The 22,724-nt window shown below is 39.7% G+C and overlaps 1 protein-coding gene across 1 annotated transcript in view; it reads left to right on the plus strand.

Annotated features, from left to right (window-relative positions):
• Window positions 1-9,789, plus strand: part of MAN1A1 (mannosidase alpha class 1A member 1) — a 148,403-nt gene extending 138,614 nt beyond the window's left edge. The window contains exons 11-12 of the mRNA XM_082048563.1: window positions 4,803-4,918; window positions 6,195-9,789. Of these exons, the coding sequence (XP_081904689.1) occupies window positions 4,803-4,918; window positions 6,195-6,321 (243 nt within the window). The 3' untranslated portion in view covers window positions 6,322-9,789. The remainder of the gene's footprint in view (window positions 1-4,802; window positions 4,919-6,194) is intronic.
• Window positions 9,790-22,724: the final 12,935 nt, after the last annotated feature.

Raw genomic sequence — 22,724 nt, forward strand, 5'->3', positions numbered from 1 at the left:
ATGGTAAAATCTGCTTTCCATAAAAGAATAGCTGCTGGCATTAACTATACTTTTGCTCTCTAACTCCTCCTTGTTTGAATATTCACAGCAATTCCATATCTGCAGTCAACACTGTACTCAGCTAGACAGACTGTAGTTATTTAGGACATTTTATTTGCTTCCCTCAGGTGTTGGCTCTATCAGCCTTGAAACAATATGCTCTGAGTTAATGATTCCAAAGCAGTTTTTTTTTTAAACCCTCTAATTTAGAGTGCTCTTCCCTTACTTTCTTCTTCACTAACAGCACCCATAGGCACATGTTTTACTACTGGAATCTTCCCAGGCAGATTATAGTTGGAATATTTGCAATAGCTGTTTATGGAAGTCATCCCACCAGGCTGCAGCAATGCCAAGTGTTCCTTCTTCAGGAGATGTTTTTCCTGACTCATTGTTGCTGCCCACAATGATAACATTGTTACAAACAATTGAAATGTTTTGCTTATTATTATTATTCTTTACCCTGTTGGTTCAGTTTGCTTGTGTTTATTTCAAGTTTGTACACTTGTTTACCCTCTTAGCGCTCCCCACATGTTCCTTGTTCATCATTCCTGTGGTTACCCTCATCTGGCTCTAACGCAGTGGATTAGAGCCCATGTGTGGGAGATGCACAGCTGGGAGATGCACAGCTGGTCCCATTCTGTACAGGCCCATTTTCCACTGTCCTAATGTGTACTTCTGTGTTGCACTAAAAAAAAAATCTTACAGCTTCACGGAAGTTATACATTCAGTTGCAGGTTTAAAATCTTTTTTTTTTTCTCTGATGTTTATAGCCTGTACAGCTCCACCTCGTACTGCTATCTTTTGTTCCAGCATGTGGCATAACTTACCACAACTGCTTCATAAATCCTGCTCCCTCTTGCTCCAGAGAGCAGGTCCCTCCACCCTCGTGTCCTGGGAGAGGTCCCTGACCAGTGAATCACAGAATGTTAGGGATTGAAAGGGACCTCAAAAGATCATCAATCCAATCCCCCTGCTGGAGCAGGAACACCTAGATGAGGTTACACAGGAATGTGTCCAGGCAGGTTTTCAATGTCTCCAGAGTAGGAGACTCCACACCCCCCCTGGGCAGCCTGTTCCAGTGCTCTGTCACCCTCACTGAGAAGAAGTTTCTTCTCAAATTTAAGTAGAACCTCTTGTGTTCCAGTTTGAACCCCTCACCCCCTGTCCTATCATTGGTTGTCACCGAGAAGAGCCTGGCTCCATCCTCGTGACACTCACCCTTTATATATTTGTAAACATTAAAGAGGTCACCCCTCCGTCTCCTCTTCTCCAAGCTAAAGAGCCCCAGCTCCCTCAGCCTTTCCTCATAAGGGAGATGCTCCACTCCCTTAATCATCTTTGTTGCCCTGTGCTGGACTCTTTGCAGCAGTTCCCTGTTCTTCTTGAACTGAGGGGCCCAGAACTGGACACAATATTCCAGATATGGTCTCACCAGGGCAGAGTAGAGGGGAAGGAGAACCTCTCTCAACCTACTAACCATCCCCCTTCTAATACACCCCAGGATGCCATTGGCCTTCCTGGCCCCAAGGGCACAGTGCTGGCTCATGGTCATCCTGCTGTCCACCAGGACCCCCAGGTCCCTTTCCCCTACACTGCTCTCTGATAGGTCATTCCCCAACTTATACTGGAACCTGCGGTTGCTCCTGCCCAGATGCAGGACTCTACACTGACTGCAGCTGCTTTAATTACCAACACCTGTTGCATAAAGAGGAAGCTGAGACTGAAACAAGAAAAAAGGGGTGCAACAGCAGACCATTTCTTGTTGCCCAAAACCACTTGTTCTTATGGTGTTTCATGTCCATTTTCAACTCCTAACACTGGCAATCAGAACCTGTTATGTTTGTTTCCCCATGCCCGTGTAGTAGAAAAGCAGGCTGCTCTACAGGACATGACTTCTGAACTCTCAAACAAGTCTATTAATTCATTCTTCAACTTTCACAAACTAAAACCATGCTCTAGCCTCTCCATTTTTTCTTTGGACACTTGCTTTGCTGCTTTAATTTTGAGTCTAAGATCATTCTCTGTGTACTTCAGCAGCTGGAGAAAATAGAGTTATATCAGAAAGGTTTTATGAGCTTAGCTCTTGAAAGTCTCCCTTTCTGCATTATAAATGCAGCACATATTTTGTATTCACAGCACTTCTTTTGTTTTTTCCCCTTTATGATACTCTCAGCCAGTTTTCTGCTTGATGTTTTCCATCACTCTAGCACAACTGATCTTAGCCACCCTCACATTCCGAGAACTACTCATTAAAATGTGTTTGATTGTTTCTTCCCACCCACCACTACCCCACTGTCAATGTGAACATCGCTGTGCTCTGCAACTGCAGGTACAGGCACAAAAGGCCATTACTGCCAGTTAAAGGAGGGTGACAACCAAGAGCCTTTTTATCGTACTAATGCCGCATGTGAACGTCCTGTTCCTTTAGTTAAGTGGAAAGTAGCTTTGAGGGGTAAGATACTTCACGTTTGCATCAAGCAGATACCACCAGATGGCTGACAAGGGGCAAGTTAACCTCTTAGTTTCCATCACAGTAGCGTGTTCGGGTGCCTGTACAGCACCACCCCACAATGAACTCATAAAGAAGGCTCTAACCACAGGTTAGAGCACATAAACCCCAAATGCAATTTGCTTTTATTTTATGTCACCCTGTTTAGAATGCAGATGTTTCCTTGAATAATAGCCTTATCCTTCAAGTTCTCCTTCTGCTCTGCCTTGGAAAACATAATCTTGTGTTTGACATTGAAAATCCAGACACAGATTCAGCATTTTGAATTCACTGCATGTTGAAGTAGACGAGAGGGAAGGAATACCAGCCAGGGGAAATTACTTGTTTAAACTTAAGTATATTTGTCACTTAGTAAAAATGTCCAAGAAAATTAAAGAACCTAAAGACACATAAGAAAAGACAAATAGGCCTGTTACATTTTAAAGGAACTCTCCTGGAGAAAAATCCCTTTTAAATATACAATAGGCAGCTTACTCTCCAGTGAAAACTATGGAGAGCCTGACATGCAAGCTAAATTTATGCAGATAGCTACAGGGAGTCCAGCGAAAACAAGGACATTTAGGATATCTACTCACAGCAAAACACAGATCTTGAACAGCCTTTAGAGCAGGTGGAGGTGATGGATACCTCAGTAATTATTAGTGACTTTCAGTCCCATCTCTCATCAGAAAATGCTTATTCTGCCTGGTTGCTTTTTTTTAGACATATCTTCTTCCTTTTCCTACTTTTTTGCCATATGTGGTTTGAAATGCAGCATCTTTCCCTGAATAAAACCTACACATCCTGTAATCACTTCAGTGATATTTGTAATAACTTCAGAAATGGAGGAACTAGTTGGCTTCTATCTCTCTTTCAGGGCTTTGATAAAGCTTCAGTTATTTCTGCCTATTTTCTCCAATATCTGTCTCCACAGCAAGCACCATGTTTCAGAGTGGTGTGGTCCTGAGTAAATGTAGTAATCCATCATGCTTACCATCATTTTCACTGTGAGAAGTAATTTAGGGCTAAAGAGTGTTTTCTGGATTTATTTTTGGATAATGAGTTGTTTTAAATATAATCATCTTAGTTTCTCTTCACTCCTTTATTATACTGCATGATACCAGAGAATTATCATAAAACAGAATAAGAAAAACAAAGATGCTAAGAATACTTTTGACCTTGTTAAACAGGTCAATTGTAAAGAAAAAAAATGGATGAATATTTTTTAAACAAAGCAGTGATAAGAGAACTAATACTCAAGTAAAATGTTGTATAGCCATGTATTTAAAGAAATTATGGCTCATATGTATAGGTACAACCTTTCTAATTCAAATGCCTGCCTAAAATAAAGCAGGAAAGTTTATTAAATAGTATAACTTTATATACCTTCTACACTTCCAACATCTGGTACATGTTTTTTTGCCCTTCTGTATACACCCTTCATCTGATCTTATAGAACATTGCTGTGGGCAGAAAAGAAATTCTATTTTTAGGTGTAAAATAGGAATCAATCATCTGTTTTACACCTTTTAACTGAATACACAGTTTGGAAACTAGTTAGAGAAAAACATATTTTTAATTCGTAAAACGTGTTGCATTAAGTCCAGCCACACACTGGCTTTCTGTCTACTCCTGTGTATCAGACAAAGCTTTTTCAGAAAGGTATCAAAGAAAAATAGCACCTACTGCAGAAAAGAAATTCAGTCACAGCCCAATATTGGAGTTTTCCCACTGGAAAAATAAAATAATTGCAAAGAGAAACCAAACAACTGATACAGAAAATGGAGAGTAGCCTTTCATTTTTCAAAGCTACTTACAGGAGGTAAGGAAAAGACTGGTCCTTATTATGGCATTCAGTTCTATCACAATAATTCTTAAGCACTAAATATGCCCAAGAAAGGTGCATGTGACACAATCTGATGGGTGACTGACAAGCCTTTGGGAGGGAGGTAATTGTTATTCTTACTGAAAAGAGGAAAAAGAAAATAAAGTGTATTTATATCCATATATCCATGTATCTTTCCTTCTGAAAACTGGTTTGTGGTCACTTCTTTTATTAATTTATCATTTTGCTTTTCTTCCTAAATGTAAAATTAGACATATGTGCCCATGTCTTTTTAAAAAGAGTTTTCTATCTAGAGCTTTATCTAGTTTTCGTCTCTTTATAAAAAAATGTCTGACTTGTTTTTTCGGCTGGTTTTATTGTCAAACACAGAAAAACTGACAGATGATTCATTTTGTTAATCCCACTGTCTTCTTTTTTCTTCCTCTTCAGGCACTGGAAAAACATTGCAGAGTAGATGGTGGCTATTCTGGCATTCGAGATGTTTATAACAATCATGAAAGCCATGATGATGTGCAGCAAAGTTTCTTCCTTTCAGAGACACTCAAGTGAGTTAAGTTGACTTTCATTAGTATGAATTAGTTCTCTGTATCATCTTTACAGATGTGTTTATCATTAGCGCCTTTGACATTCACATAACAAAATCTGACTGAAATAGTAGAGGTTTTCTTAGGTGATGGGAAGCCAAATTGCCTTTTTTTTCCTTTTGTATCAATGAACTAAATTCTACAATTTCTGGAAATTAAGTTTACTTCTGATGAAGGTACCTGATAGTCTTTGTTGAGAAATTACATCTCCTGGCACTGATAGCATCTGATTATATATGCCCACACTAGTGAAACAAATTGACTAGACAGAGGACCTATCAGGCTTGAATTGCATACTTTTCATTTTAAAACTAAAAAGAAAAAAAGAAGTCAACTTGCGTGATAAGCTCGCATAGCCTGTTAAGAGGAAAAACAAAAGCTTTAATTATTTGTCACCATTTCCTAAGTTTTTAATGGAATAAGGGAAGTTTTGCCTTGGTCTCTTCACTTTTTTTTTTTGTGCTGTGCAAGAAAAAGTTGCAAAGGCCAGAAAGGAGCCATGCCATTTCAACAGGAAGTGTAATACTCAAGTATTTAAATTGGCCTATCAGAATTAGACCAAGAAAAGCCTTGAGGGAAGGATGTTAATTGAGGAAAAAATAACATTTCATTTGCTAAGCAGACTTTTATCCCTAAGCAGACTTCAGTAATCATGCTACTGTAGCTACCACCTTGTATCATGTCAATAAATAAAATGGATTTGTTTGTTGGTTACTGCTGGGTTTCATAGACTTTGTCTTAGTAAATGGATGCCCAAGCTACTGATCTAGTGCTAGTTTTCTTCTTTAAAAATCCTATGCCGGAGGTTGTTATCAGAAGTAAGACAGAATTGGCCTACAGCATTTTCATTCCTACACCTTGATTAATGTGGACATTCAGGAGGGAAAAAAATACCATGGTTGTATATTATGAAAACAACATGTAATAAAATTATGGAGGATGAAATGGAAGTGAACTGATATTTGACCTTGATAGCCTAAACTTCTTTGTCCTCTGTCAGGACAGGGGCATTATTTTGTCGGTCTCCAGTTCCTGTTGCCCTTGGCTCCAATCTTAGTTGAGTAGCCCCAGAGTTCTGTGCTAGTCCTTGTGATGCTGGGACTTACTGGTGTTTTGTGGTCACCCATTTCCATTGATACGTTAATCTAGGGAAACCAGGTATTTATGTTTTCCTGAAGACCACTGTAGTTCCACTTCCCTGATGTGGTCACATTTCCTCGTTTTTTTTTCTTGCCAGGTACTTGTATTTGCTGTTTTCTGAAGATGATCTTCTTCCCTTCGAACACTGGGTCTTCAACACAGAGGCTCATCCTCTCCCTGTTCTTAACAAAGACAATGGGAATAATGAAGACGACCAGAAATAGATGAAAATTAAGTTATACTTTGTTTCATTCCTTATGTTTCGTTCCAGGACTTGGGCACATGATTTGGTTTTAAATTCCTCCGTTAAATTTTTAAATCAAGTGTTTTGCAGTCTGTTTTCTTTAACAGTAAATATTTATGAATGGACCCCAACTGATTATGGTAAAAATTCATTCCTCTTACCCAGCTGAACCACTTCCTAGAAAAGAAATAGGACATCTCTCCAGGTTTTGTTGGGCTGTGGTATCATCTTGGCCAAAAGAGCAGAGGGTCTGCATGTTACTTGTTTCCTGTTATGCTTTTAATTTGACTGCAAAATTCTTTTCTCCTCTGTGAGGAGATGTCTGCTTTAAGCTGTAATATTTTGCCATGTTGCAAAAAGCCATATTGAATTAAGTATAAAAAGCTTTTTTCTTTTTTTTTTTGTTTTGTTCTATGTTAATTTGTTTTGTGTGTCATCCAAGACAAATCTTGTGACTGTGACAGCCTCTTCTTATGCGGGTCTATCATTACTTGGTAAAGTATCTGATGTATTTCATTGTCAATGAAGTCTACATAGGAATATTTTCATCTCATGCAGACACGACTCTGAAACTGCAGTATACATTGAAGTTATATTAAACTAGTTTCTATGAATTTAGCACATTAGATAGCAGACCTTAGTTTTTCAGGTTTTGATTAGAATATTTTAATAGAGTAAATTGTTTCCTCCCTTTTCTAAGTGGTGTTATTCTCATGTCTTTAGTCAGCCTACTATGAAGTAAGGTAGTCACTTCTTACTAAGAAAGGGAGTCTTACCTTTATATATTTAGTCCAGTAGTTTCCATTTGGTTGGATGGTAAAAAGACAAAACAATACTCAATGACATTTTTCTGGAAGCTGAGAATTATACCAGAGACAATTTATTTGGTTTTCTGGGACTTTCTTAAAAATTTAGATAGGTTCAGGCATGACACCAGACTTTGATAGTTTATTGTCACAAAGCAATTTAATGTATCTACATGAATAAAAATAGATGTTCAGATGCCTTGAAGAGAACTTCCTTGAAAGAGGATAATCATTTAGAGAGGAAATTATTCAGTGTAGAACTAAAAGTTTTTGAAAGCACAGTCTTTTCCAAGTGGCAGAAATGCAGTGTGCTTAAAAATATTCCCCAGATTAGAGGCCTGGTTTACTAAGCAGGGTAACAGCTTTGCCAAAAATGTTTTCCTTTGTGGCATTGCCAAAGGACGAAAAAAAAAAAAGAGGCACAATTAGGTCCTGCTTCTACTTAAGTGTAGTTTGGAGTGGTTTACATGATTTTTAAGTCTACCTATGTTTTCATTTAGTGACAGGATGACTTTCATACATTTTGAGTAGGGTGTAACAGCTGATTTCCCATTCCAAGGAGGCACATTATTCACTGATTGGACTGCAGCAAAACAAATACAGTTCTGAACAGTAATCTTCTTTAAAGGTATATAGTAAGATAGAGCACATGTCCAGCACAGCTAATCACAGCTGAGGAAGTACATTTGTTTAGGCATTGCAGAGAACATTTTTTTCTACTCTGACAGAAGTCTGCGATGTAGGTTCTCTTAGGCAGAAGCCAAGAGCAAAGAGAACAGATCACGTTATTACATAGAGCAGCTGGAGGCTGATCCATAGGCTTGACCCTCTGGAGTCTGTACAGACAGTGCTGCCTTTGTGCATCCCCTGCAGACACGGAAGACGGAATATGCCACATGAGCTGCAACAGACACTTACATAGGGGATGAGGCAAGAGCATCCTCAGTGATGCTGATCCTTCCATCACAGGCCTGGCAGGGTTGTGCATTTGTACACAGAATTTAACAGGGGTACCCTGCTGAGCCTGGGCAACCCTGGGCTAGGAGAAGGGATGCAAATGTGTGCGCATCTGCCTCAGATAAAGCCTGGCTTACGTGGGACCGGCACAATGGCTTATGAATTTCTGCTTTACTGCTTGATTCTATTTATTATTCTTTTCTTTTTAAAAGTATGTAATCCCTCATGTCACAGTAACAGTTTTCTGAAACTGAACGAGCAAGGATGAAGTCTTGGCTCTCCTCAGTTGCAAAACACAACTCCTGCTGCTTTTGATACTCCAGAATTTGTATCTTTGGAGGACTATAATATTCCATTGTATTTCTTTAAAAAACAGTATTTATAAATGGATCTTTTTTCTTTCAAATCCAAGTACCACACAGAAATTACAGTTGTGGAATTAAAAAAAAACAAACAAACAACAACCAAGAAAAACCCACTCTTCCCTCTTTAACCAAAAAGTAATAACCAAGCTTTTTGTCTTATTTATCCTTATTGGATCATCTGCTGCTGCCTGCCACACGGTTGTGCATGTGCTGCAATCGGCCTCTTATCAGCTAAATAACTACAACAGCTCAGACAAAAAACAGAAGGGTGTTTTGCAAGCCTCTTTTGACAGGGTTTTCTGAACCACAGTACGCCTCTCCCAGATGTGTCTAGTGATCGTGCATTTACTTAACAAGCTGAAGAGAAACAGCGGAGAACCCCTTAGCTCTTCTCCATGTTTCAAAAAGCAGGCTACGAACACAGAATTCTCATATACATTGGGTCCTATCTACTTAAATATAAGCATCAGGACTGTTTCCTTGTAATACAGACATTTAGTATGAATATTTCTTTTTTTTTTTTTTTTAAATTCAGGAGTTACAATGATTTGAAAGAGCACAAATTTTATGTGACTGGTATTGGTATTCAGGTTGTATGTACAAACTGCACTATACTGTACTTTTTGTAAACTAATGTAAGTAGACGAGAAGATTGTACAACATGTAGATCTGCCAACTGTAAGAAAAAACCTTTTCATAAACTGAGAATATATTGATTTTTCTTCCTTTTTTTTTTTTTTTAAATAACCCCGAAACACCAAAGTTAGAGCAATCATTTTCAAACAGTCAGTACTTATGACTACTTGTTAGATTGCTTAGATAACATGCGCTTTATTTCCCGATCACTGAACTGGCTGCATGAACGTGGTCAGTGCTGGTCACTTTGTGTTCCCAATCATTCATAAGAGCAATTGAAATTGCTGGGGGAGGGATGAGATGGGGGGGGCATTATCTTCGTATAAACACACTGCCTACATTTTTCCCATTTCTTTGTAGCTCAATAATGCATTCAAATCTGCATATGTTAAGTCCTAAGAGGTAGATCACTTTAAATAGCACCCACATTGTTTGTGAGGTAAGTATTGCATACGTGTTGGTTGTACACAGATCTTTGCAATGCCCAATGGCTCACTGTTTCTATGGTGATTTCATCATACATACATTTCTATCATGCATTTCAATTTTTTTTGATTTGTACATTTAGTCTTTTCATGTTTATATAAGCTGAAATTATGGAATACATAATAGATCAAGATGCTTAATTTTTAAGAACTTATATTTGTAAAAATTTCTCTATTGTGAATAAAGTCTTTTAATATATCTGTTCAACTTGTTATAATCTTTCTTAAGTATTTCTTAAGTGTGTTACAGAAGTAACTACAGGAATCTGCTGCATAGTCTGGTTTGGCTGCTATACTCATGAATTTTTGTTAACAGATTGGTTTGATATGCATTAGTACTCTGTGTACTTTTTAAGATACTATTGTTAATTAATGTTAGTCAGTGTATAGAATTGCTACCACAGAAATAAATTCCCAGACATTTTTGTCCATAAAATTCACCCTACCAGATGTATTTTGGTAGAAAGTGAGCTTACTAATGAAAAGCGGGAATGTGGGAAGCCAGAGGTGGCAGGCAGTAAGCACAGCAAAGGTCAGTCAGTCCAGTTCACGTTCTGCACACTACAAACAGCTTCAGCTAAATGCCATTTAGGAGCGAACAGCGGAGCGGAGATGACAAGGCCGTCACAGTGCCCAGCGTTACACAGTCATGTAATGAAACCCTATCGTTAGTCCGTGCTCCAGAGGAGAGAGGAACAGTTGTCATAGGAACTGTACATTTTGTGTCAGAAGGACACGTCGGTGAGATCTGCTATGTAAATATTGAAATAACAGCTACACCTCATAAATAACCTTGTTTTCGCTGTTTACTAGACAGCATCATCCAAAGATGACAGTGCAATAAACGGTCACAATTTTGCAGAACAGTCTCAGTCTGAAACCGACTGAGACATGTAGCACAAGTTGTAAGAAAAAAAAATCCTCCATTCCCTGCTGCCACACAAAAAGCTGAGGGCAGAGCTGATTAGGGGAGTAGATTTGCTAGTTGCGAAAAGCCATAGTTCTTCGCAAATGCATCAATTTCAATGCATCTTTCAGTTACAGAAGTCTTTTCTAACCACCACTATCATCACCTGCTGACCAGAAATGCCATACAGACAGCCAGAGGCTCAGGTACTCACTTGACCATCTTTTGCTTTGTATCTGGTCTAAGCTGCAGAGTGCCCCAGACCCCATCCTATGGGGCCAGTGAACTCTCCTCCACCCCACAGACAACTCCTCAGTCTCACTGAAGTTCCCACTGACAAGGCCTTCAGAAGCGCTAGACAAATCCAGGTATTGCTCAGAGCATCTCAGGCATGAAATGCTATGGAGTAGAGTGATGCCAGCACCATAGGGGAAGCAAGGTTATCGGAACAGGTGGACTCCTCCTGGAGTCCAGTCATTTCTCTGAAAACCCTGCAGCCCAAGAAAGATTGCATCAGGCAGAAGATTTTCAAGAAGTAGCTTCAAACATGTTTTTTCCACTGCTAGTTATGGTGTAAAACCAACTCTCACCATTGTGTTCCCTATGTTTGGGAGTAACCACACAGACTAAAAGCAGCACAAACAAATCAAAACTTGCCCAATAGAAACAAAACCTTCCTCACTAGCAGTTAACTGCACCAAGGACTCACAATAAAACAGCGACTGAGCGTTAATCAACCCCGGCCATGGAAGCTGGGAACAGAGGGCTCCCATCTCCACAGTGCCAAACTCCCTTCCTCACATCTCAGAGCACAGAAAAGCACAAGACTGAAGTTCCTAAAAGCAGGAGCATCAATTTCTCTTGGCACAGCACAGATGTGTTCTGGTAGCCCAGGCAACCAATGTTGGTGACTTAGCTCTGGTGCAACCCATACCAGCAAAAGAACAAAAAGCAGAGGACACTCAGCAGGCTGAGAGAGCAGAAACTTAAGGATGCTACAAAAACCCATGTTTCTAAAGTAAAAGGAAGTTATTATTTCCTCCTTTTCTCATGAAGCATCTTTCTACTGTAAGTGTCATTGCAAGAATACAGATAGATAGAAAACTAATTAAAACACACCTTCACAGTCTGGGGGGATGGAGAGAGAAAAAGAGAGTTTATCATCTTACTGATCACCTCTCTCCTGACACCCACAGATGCAAACAAGGGGGAGAAGATAAGCCAGGACCTACGTAATGAGCAATTACCTGGGAGATGTCCCCAGGGTCTCCCCACAGGACCTGAGCAGAGCAATGCAAGAGTGTCCCTCACCATTTCCGCAAGGGCTCTCAGCTGCCAACACCATTTATCACCCTGAGATCTCTGGAGAAAATAAGTTTATGAGTGAAGCCAGTTAGTGTTGCACCCACATCTAAACCCCTGAAAAGCTACATTAAATTATAGGAAATTGAGGCTATAGAGAAAGGTAATGCTCTTTTTCAATTTGCCATTTTTGTCTCATACTTATCTCTGACTGAACAACCAATGAAGTATTCTCTGATTTTTTTTTTTCTTAGATCTAAAATTGAATACATTTGTCCAGTAAAATGCTATTGTCCATATCTTACTTTAATCCAAAACCTGAACATTTCTCAATAAAAAAGAAAAAGTGAGAGTACATGTAGACTCTATTAGTGTTTTATACTGAGATATTTTTACAGATATAAGCAATCCTTATAACTATCCACTTCTCCAGTAGGATTTGATAGACTGTAAAATAGATCTCAGTATCTAATTCTCATTTCTTTCTGTTCCAAGGCAAAAAGGAGAAGGAAACAGCCTCACACTGAAGTGTATGAAGACCTTTTAACCAGGGAATTAATTGGCTGTTCATGGTCACAACTTGTTTGGGCCACTAAATCCTTTATCTTCATACTCACACTATCACCAAGGTGGGCTAACTGGGGAAAATTTCTTGCATCAAGGAGCATTTTCCTTTCTAAAAATAACTTATGCAGCAAGAAAACCAACTCCATTTAAGTTAACAAGAAAACTCCCATTTGTTTTAGTGAAGTCAAATTTTCACCCAGAGAAAACAATTTCATGGAATTTTACATGGAGATTTATGATGCAGATACAGCCTAAGGAATGTTCAAGGAAAAGAAAGCATAGGTGCTCTGTCTCTTCTTCCCGTGCCCCCCTTTTTTTTAATATCCTATGGATGATCTATTTTTCAAATGTGATTGTTTCAGAAAATAAACACTATGTCTAGATTTATTCTCTCCAATCAAGTTGTCCATTTTCTTATCATTCAAAGCTATGTTGTACCTAGTAAAAACAGATCAGTGACTTCAGCTGATGTTTGGCTTCTTTAATTAAAGTGTGCATGCCTTAACATGAATAGCTTCAACAAAATCTGAAGCTTTTCTCCATCACTCACAAATCTTTTAATATATCACATCTCAAAGCTCTTTTTCTCCCTTTCTCCCAGCACTGACTTCCAACATACATAAAGCCAAGCCTCCACCTTTCATAATTTGCATACAAAATCCTGCAGCCTCTTTCCATTTCTCAGCAAAAATTTAATGGCCAGACATAGCAGTGAGTTCCCATTTTGTGGGATGCCATTAATTTTATAAAATATGCTGCAGAACACTTACAAGCATGCCATAAATATTATATATTAAAATAAAAGTACACTTGTCAAATAAGACACTATTTTGCAATGTATTATTAATCACAAGCATTTGTACTCTATAATGCCATAAAGGTGGAGCAAGTTATACAGACACATTCTCTTCCTGAAAATATTTACAACAGGATACAAGATAAATGTAAAGCTCTGGGTGATTATTCAAATGAGAAAAGGGCATAGGGAGATCAGTGATGAAAAGAATAAGGCAAAATGAGTTGCTGGAAGCGTTGGGTTAAAAGGAAGGTGGTGAAGAGACAATGATGTGATTTTTACGAGCTGAAGCCACTAAAACCAGACACACATGGTGAGAATGGAAGAGAGGAGTCAAAGATAACAGGGGTGTCTCACACAGAAACAAACTGGGCATTTCAAAAACAGAAAAAAAAAAATCATCTTCAGACATGCCAAGAACTAATTATGGTGAAAAGGGCACTGCTGTCTCCGAGAGGCCTCCTTCTCTTTGGGGTGAGGTGTCCAGAGCAGCCACACTAAGTAGGGCAGGCAGAGCATCTGCAGGCCACCAACCTGGGAAACCCATCCTAAGAGTCCATCGTTGAAACCATAACCTGCTAACTGCAACCAGACGAATAAACCTGGTAGGACCCTGCATTGCAGACTGGCCTCCTGTCCTCTCACCACTTCAAAATTCCTCTCCCTCCTCCCAGTGTGCCCATGGGCTCTTTGCTTCTCCACAGCACAAGCAGGTGCTGGTAGCACCAAAGGACCCAGCTGCCAGGAAAAGCTGAAAATATTCATGCACAGCTTTCCTTCCCAGGCTTATTAAAATGCAGTATACATTATATCCACTTTTTGTCTTACTCCATGTTAAGACAACAAAAGAAACAGACAAAACCTACCAGTTGACCATTTTTTCCCCTTGCGGTACAGATGACAGTCACAGGCCGTTTGTTGCTCATCGACACAAACATCACCCAGCAGTTTTACTGATCACCCCAGCTCTCTGTGTAGCCTTATACACCCCACAACCTGCTTGAACCCCTCACCAGATCAGCCCTTGTGCAGGGAGGTAGGTATCTATAGACCTCCCTCAAGTAAATCTCTTAGAGATATTCAAACAGACTTTTTAAAGGTTAAGACAGACAGGAGATTTCCCTGAGCTCATACATCTCTCTCCTGCCTACCCAGACTTTAAGCATTTTTACAGCTTCCTAAATTTGAATAGGCTTTTTAAATCCCAGTGGTATATCACAACCCAGGCTGCAAAGCACTAGGATTACTACTCAGTCTAGAGCAATCACTGTGGACTTCAGCAAGTCCTAGACCAAAGCTCTTTGTAGTGTTTAGTGAAGAGCCTCAAACTGTTGTAAACAACATTATTCACAGATTTGCAGCATGATGAGCTGATTAAAAGCACAGAAGGGATGTGTGTGGTAGTATGGCTACAGCAGCATCTTCAGAGTAATTTAGGGGAATGTTTTAAAGAGGCACAAGTCATCTTACTGTCTCCAGTTACCAGCAATAATGTGCAAAAAATTCATTAAGAAAGGGCAGCCTGCACATCATCACCACTCAGAGGAACCAGAAAACCCACATAAATGAAAACAGAAACATGGTCATTATATTAATTACCGATAACACAAGGTTTAGTAACTCCATTTTAGTCTATCATATCCCAGCTTCAAAAAGCCTGATAGCAAAGGCTTCTTATGTACCAAAATGCCAGTCTCATTGGTTAGCGTTCTTAGGAGTCTGAAAATGCTGAAAGTGACCTGGTGAGGCAGAAAATAGACATTTTTGCTTTTTAATCTGTTCACACCACAAAGCAAGCATTGTTTTGCAGTGTGGAACCAATGAATTTTTGATAGTCACACAGATTTTTATAAAGCATACTCTCAAACCTCCAAAAAACAGAGGCCATGTGAGAGCCAACCCAGCTTACCCTCAGACCTCCTCTTCTCTCTCTGCCTCACCTTCAAAAATAAAACACACACCACAACAAAACCTGTTGTCTCTCTCCTTCACCATGGGGAAACAAATTGCTTCAAAGCCAATTTATGCAAAATCTTCAGCTCATTTCATGCATTCTTTGTCATGCACCTCATCCCTGCCAAGTCTCTCTCTCATTTCAGGCCATCCCTAGATCTTGAGAAGGCGCCACTGTTCAGCCCACACCATGGATCAGCCCTGACCCATCTTTTAACTCGGGGACATTCACAATATTTTCAATAGTAACAGGGGAAATTTTTTTCTTTCATAGCTTTACTCAGTCTTCCTTTTGCTTTGTGTTTTTAATAGCAAAGTCCTGGGAAAAGCTTCCCAGGCACACTTACTTCATTTGTGCCTTCAGTCCAGTTATTTGTCCAAGGAGGCAGGTACCTTAGAAAATCTTACACTTGATCCAACTCTCATAACGCCTAGTCCCACAGGCCCTAATCTTTTTATCTTACTATTATATGTCTTTAAAACCAAAGGATATTTGCTTTTCTGTCAGGATTACATCCCTCTCTCTGTCCCCAGGAAAGATGTGAAGGCTGCAATACATCAGCCACAGGAGCAGAAAGGAGAAGAGGAAAAACTCTTATTCAAACACAGCAAAAGACCAGCACCACACTGGAGTCCTACTTTCTGGTGCTTCACATGGGGAGGAGAAAACCCTCCACAAACTAGCCAAGAATTAGATCTGTATTTACAGAAGGGAGCATGTACACCAGGAACACAAAATGACTCACCCAAGGTTACAGAGCCAGGCAAACCCACTCAGCACAGCTGCCAATTCTCAACTCCAGTTCTCTTTCCAGCCGCTTAACAATATTCTTCCTCCCACCCCCATGTAAGACATGAGCCAATTTTACTTCTATGAGACTAAATTACTTCTATTCATCTCCTGTCATGGTAAATGAGTTACTAGTGAACTCTCTCATTTCTCAAAATTTTATTCACAAAGTCTTGTCTTTATAATTCCATTTACCTGTATGTGAAGAAATACATGCTGTATATACAAGCATGAATAAATCAGGGACAATTTCCTTCGCATTAAGTTGCTGTTTCTTTTACTGCAGGGGAAGAGATAAGCACAAGCGGGGGGGAAAAAAATAAAAATTACCAAAAAAATTGAAGTGCAAAGATTATGGCTAATATGTCTCAAATGGGAAAAAGTAATCCCAGTTTCAGGAGGCAGACTCAAAGAGACATCACCATGAAGTAACAACCACAGCACAGGTCTCTCAACGTGTGAGAGCTGACTCGGGCTGCCTCCTGCATCGTCTCTTGGCGGTCCTATGAGGAAGGAGGAAAAGCCATATACCATGCAGATTGCTCCACAAGCAGTTGTGTGCTATGAGGAGTCCACAACATAAGAGTATAAGAAAAACACTAAATAAATTAATAGGTAGCCAAAAAGATACCAGGAGAAACTTGTCTTCATGTTTCACTGTGCACTATGATCATGGCCTGACAGTGCTCCTGGAAAAACAGTAAATTTCTAGCTATAATCCATTTATGAGCAGTCATTTAGTCTGCCCATGCGAGTTTGAGCCTCTACAAGCACTTTCTAACCCACCAGGCTGATTTCAACTAAATTCTTCTCCAGAGATGAAACACTCAAGTCCCATTAACAATTGCACACCTGTAAGTCCTTAAAAATACATAGCTCAGAAAAGGAGAGGGTATTTACCATAGCCACAAACTGTTAATCCTATCAAAAGCGGGGGAGGAGGGGAGAAATCATTTGGGAACAGGGAGCAACTCATTTTAGGAAAAATAGGGACCAAGCAGTCAGACACCAAGACCTCTGGACCCAGCATCAACAGCTGCTCACAGCAAGGGGAGGGGAGGCAGGGGGTGCAACTGCACCCCAACATGAGCTGCAGCATTTTGGAGACAGCCAGGAGGTCACCTGGAAGGGGTCAAGGCCCTGGTTGCACCTTGTGAGGTTGGATCAGGAAGGAAGCAGCTTCAAGCAAAGACTCCCTTCTTTACACCAAGGAGAGGACGGGGCTCCTTAGCACCTATATCTGCAACCCAGTTACTTTCACCTGGTGGGAGTGCCCAAAATGTGCCAGGTCCTTCTGGCTTAAGAGAAGGAAAATTCCTTCCATTGAAGCTTGACAATGTAGGGAAATAAAAATGAAATCTCTATTACTAAATCAGCATTTTATATGCCTACACAAATTGTTTTCTTGTGACCTTTTTCTGAAGTGTTTTATTTTTTCCTGGAGATTTAGAAACTGTAGCCAAAAGTTAAAATTCCTGTAAGAACCATGTAAAGGAGATGAATATTTAACAACTGTTTCTCCTTCACTACACAGAAATAAACAAGTCCCTGGGAGGTATTTGGGTTTGAGTTTTATTTTAGGGCAGGGAAAAGAGGAAGAGAAGGACCTTTTAGTAAAAAGTAAGTCTACTACAGTTCAATGGACTTTGAATTCCCAAGTTTTTAATTAAAACACGGATCAAAGTAACAGCAAATGCCATTTGGAAAGCCTGCATTTGTCTGAAAACAGAGACCAACCAGTCCAGAGCTTTCCAAACCCATCACATTCAGCAGCCCCACAAGGGACAGAGGGGAACAGCACAGGCCTGCTCAGCCAGCTGGGTTGTCAAGTGGCTTTTAATTCCCCGTGCGAAAGAGCAGCAAAGGTGTTGGGCAGACAGATGACGAAAAGATGGAGGAGAGGAGGGCAGAACATCAGAGGAAACAGATTCACAAGAATAATTTAATTTAGAACATAAAATTAATCCAACAAAATAGAGGAACAGATGCGAAGGGATTTGAAACTCCTTCTTGGATCATATCCCCTTAACTTTACTCACAATCTGAGCGTGATCTTATTTATTCATAATATTGAAACCGTATTAATTAAGCAATAAAATACTCCAGACAGCTTATTGTTAGGATTATTTACATAATATGTGTATTAAAGGGGGAGGAGAAGAAATTAGTGGCTCCATCCTGAGAGGTGACTAAACACTGCAGGAAACAATTCCTGTCTTTTTATAGCATGAAGGATTCCTCTTGCTGTTGGAACACTTGCCACAGACAGTTTTTCAAAAAAACTTTGCTAATTAAGACATGTTCTCATGCAAGCAAATATTTGGCTATCTCAGTGTTGCTGGTATCTCCCCTGTGAAGCTGAGAAAACCAAGGCAAACAGAGAGGAATAAGGAGCTCTGAAATATTCCCCATCTCCAACCCCACAAAGTAGGCTAAGTCAGTCATCTGCTTTACCCACGAGGTGATTAGAAGAGTGAAGACAAACAAACACAAATCTGGATGAGCCCTCTCGGGAGCCTGGCAAGGAACACTCTGCCTTTCCAAGCAGATGTGCCACTCTTTACTCTGCCATAGAACTAATGGGCAACCTTGGGCAGCAACCTACTGAACTCAAACACACTGAATTTGCCTCCAAGGCAGCAGAATAGAGATCACATCACTAACCTCCTCTGCTCCCTTCTGCAAACCAGGCCTGTCTGTTATTGCTGAGATACCATGTGCAGGACCTGGCTGAATTTCACCTGTACAAGCAAGCTTGACAAATAGAAATTAAGAGCAGGAAGGAGAGGCAAGAGTTCATCAACAAATGCTTACCTGAATATTTGGGGCAAGAGGCAATATGAAGTAATTTTCTCTGTCCATGCAAAGAGCTCTCTTACTTTACAACCTTTGCACTATCTTCAAATTTAGCAGAGGTGGTTCCATAATTTCTTCCAGCAGGGATTACTATGAACTCTGCTCACCTTAAAGCTGGATTCCATTTGAGGAACACCACTGATCTCCTATGTACTTAACAAGTACAGGTCAGGCCATCACAGCTGTGTCATTTACTAATGACACAGCTGCATCTGTGATCCAAGTACCTTCACTATTTCTTGTTTTGCTTTGGAGAGGGATGAACCATTACCACCTGAGTTTTTCTTTGTAATTTTAGTCTTCCTAATCCTCTGTGCCAGCCGTTCTCTGCAGAGCAGTGAGGAACGAGCTCTAGATGATGCCCAAATAAGAACAGCTGAGGGAGGGAGCTAGAACATAATGTCTCTCATGGGCTCACTGTCCATGACCAGCATCAGCAGAACAATGCTTGAAGGAGCTCAAGTTTTTAAGAACCTCACTGAATAACTTCACAGAACTTTAAGGCTAAGTGAAAGAATACACCTGCAAAATACACACTTGCTTGTTTTAAATACTTCCCTTTTCCAAATATGAAAGTTCACCCTCATCTTGGGGCTGAAGACAGTAGAATATTTCTCCCCAACATCACAGCTTCTACTGATTTTCTTTGGTTTGTTTGCGAGTGACTTATGAGAAAAGTTTGCCTTTTTGTGTAGATAAAAGCACCTTGTATGAGGACAACCCAGTCATGCTGGGAGCCCTGTGTATATATTACAGTAGTTAAGAGCAGACACTTCATCAGTGCTGTGGACAGACCATTACTTTCTCCATTGTAAAGTCTAGACACATCTTTACACTTGGAAGAGAAAACTATTTATTGATCTCCCTTCAGACACTAATTGAAGGAAGAAGATTTCAAACGGTTGGTAAGAAAAAAAATTACTAAGCCACCAGGCTATTACTGACAATATGCTAGGATGCTACAAATATTCTGTCTAGCTTTTGATACAGCTGCTCAGAAAGTTCTTCCTCCCCTGAATAATTTCCAAAGATTTTGTTTTTCTCCCCCAACCAAAATATTTATCTTGAAAACTTCATTCTACCTTGCCCTCAAATAAACGACTATACATACAGCAACAAAGGAAGTTCTTATAGTCAGATTGCTATACTGAAACCCAGAAAATCTATGGTCAGTCACAAAAAGACATGGGTCTGGGCAATGAGTAGAAAAGTTTCTATCAGAGCAGGGGATTACTGATCTAACCCAGTTACCCGGGAGCCCTGCATCTGAAATGCTATTTTAAATGGTGTCATTAGACAATAAGGAATTAGAATTACTCATTGTGTCTAACCTAACCTTGTTACAGCCTCCACCAGGAATAATTATTTCAAAGCATTTCTTGCTCTTCAGAACCTAAGGGCACAATATTTGAGTCTTCCAGAGCTTGTCTCAAATCACTTCTCTCAATTCTGAGGAGCTGCTCTGGCTCCCAGCACAAACTGAACCCACCTGGGAACTAATCTTATTTGCAGCAAAACAATGCAGGTGCCTGCAGCCACATTCACCTGTCTGCCCGACCCCAGCAATGTTATCACACCACAGCCCACGGCTGTGTCCCTTGCGTCCCCTTCCATCACAAACAGTCACTTTGTGGGGATCCCACCTTTTGAGTCAGGGCCACATTACAGCTACCAAATTGTTACAAAGCAAACCTGCCAAAAATCAGGTCCTTTCCTAGTTTGGGTAACCTTTTCCTGTGGAAATGGAAGGATAATGTGTGTCATTATATGCAATTTGCAACTTACGTGTGTTTTGGAGAAACATCTCACATACCCCGCATCCAACCTCTGGCAGACAAAGCTTTTCTAAAACACAGATTCATAAGGGGCACAGTAGTTCCTTTGCAGAAAATGGCTCATCACAAATATTTCTTTCAACATCTCATATGATTTGTGAAGATCAAAGAGTACTTAATAAGAAAAGTGATGTCAGCAAAATAAACTGCATAAAGTTCTGGCAATAACATTAGCACAGCTGCAGGAGATTATCAAGTTGCTGTTTAAAAGAGAAACTAGAAAGACTGTCTCAGTAATCTTTCAGATTCTTTCCACAAAGGATAGTACACGTGTGCTGTGACTTGTATCAGTCACGTCTTTCTTGTTTAATACTACTTTCTTTTCTACTAGTTTAAATTAGCCGGTTCAAAGTTGATCTTTGTCCTTTTATGGATTTTTATTGCATTTATGAAAATAACTAGATAGCTGCCATTCAAAAGAAGTTGAGGTGGAAGATGTTTTCTTCTACTTTCTCAGACTCCCTGCTGAGAAAAAAGAGAAAGAAAAGTAGTGATGAATCTAGAAAAAAATTCTAAAGACTAAAATAAAAAATAGATGTGAGAGTCAACTGGAAGAGGCAAACTTTTCTCTCCATTCTTCTGAGTCATATTGGACTTTAGCAGAGTTAGTCTACCAAGCTCTTCTACTGTTAAAGCGTGGGACTAATTCTTCCACAACTAAAAAGCTTTAAAAAGTTTCCAGAATATTACATCTTCAGCTCAGAAACGTTCTTTTTGCATTGTTATGATCTAAAATCATTACCGGTATGAAATAGGTATAAACATTGCTCCTGTTTCCCAGTAAACTGCTTAAGGCTTCGGGAGATGATTCAGAACTGCAATAATCTCTCCTGGGATTATCAGACATAAAATAATTTCATCTGCACAAATAAACAGATTGTGATGCATTTCCTGATTAGCCAAAAGAGCACAGCAAGACAAGATTAAGTAAACCAACTGACGTAAAAGCAAGATATAACATCTCATCTAAGTGAACTGTTGAAGTGCTAAATAAAATAAATGAGAAAAAGGCATTTGTGAAAGTGGCACAGGGCTTGTGTGTATGTTTTTTCTTTTTTCAAATAACCCCTTATTATAACAGAAGTCATAAATAAATGATATTTTACTTCTATAGAGTTCCAATAAACATCGTTTTGTAGTTATATTTGCTATCTCAGGCTTACAGGGATTTTCAAACTACCGCATTAATGCATCATGTCACACATTTACAACAATATGTAATAAATAATCACAGTATAAACAATACAAACAATATAATCACATCACCAATTTTCAACAATACAAAACTTTTCTGTTTGAGCTTTGACCAATGTGCCCCAGAAACTTTGTTCTGCCATCTGAAAGCTGACCTCTCACTCAAAACACAGGATACAAAGACTATCCCTGTTAATGGAGGAAATGGGCAAGGCTTCCTTTTAACGCCCAGCTCGCCTCTTTTACAAAAGCTAATTTTTGACACTCATTCCGGAAACCTTTTATTGGTGCTAAGAACTCTGGATGATCCTTCAGTAATTCTACATATTGTTTTCCTCAAAGACCAAAGAGGGTTTGTGAATAATGTTTTGGACATATGCATATCCTTAGAGAATAGCATCTTCATTTCACTTAATTGGGAATTTGGGAGAGGGATAAAGATTGTACCAGTTTTGCAATGGGGGATGTAGATCTGCTTTTGAGTTAGGGGAGCTGGGGGCGGATGGGTTTTGGGTTGGTTTTGCAAGTTTTCATCCTGGATTCAGCACTGTAAAATTCCAACCTGTTCCAGTAAAACAGCAATCAATTTGTTATCTCAGTTTCTCCATGGGGCAGGGGAAATGCAAAACGAAGCATTTTAGGGCTCCTGGAAGCATTCCCCTCTCTCCAGTTGTGTGGTCCATTCTTCCCTACTATGATTTGTACCAAAGATTCTTTACTCTCGCCTCAAACTAGAGCTGGTCAGAGCCTCAGTGCCAAAGTTGCTGGTTTACTCTTCCTTACACTAAGAAACAGTCTGGTTGTTGTTGTCCGAACAAGCAGTGATTTTATAGTAACTAATACGTAAAAGATCAGTGACTGACCTCTTAGAGGCAAGTTTTGTGTCTGCATACATACACTACACACATGACTCATGGTTTTAAACTTCACTGCC

The sequence above is a fragment of the Streptopelia decaocto genome, assembly GCF_964273445.1.
Source record: "Streptopelia decaocto genome assembly, chromosome: 3".
Taxonomy (NCBI): Eukaryota; Metazoa; Chordata; class Aves; order Columbiformes; family Columbidae; genus Streptopelia; species Streptopelia decaocto.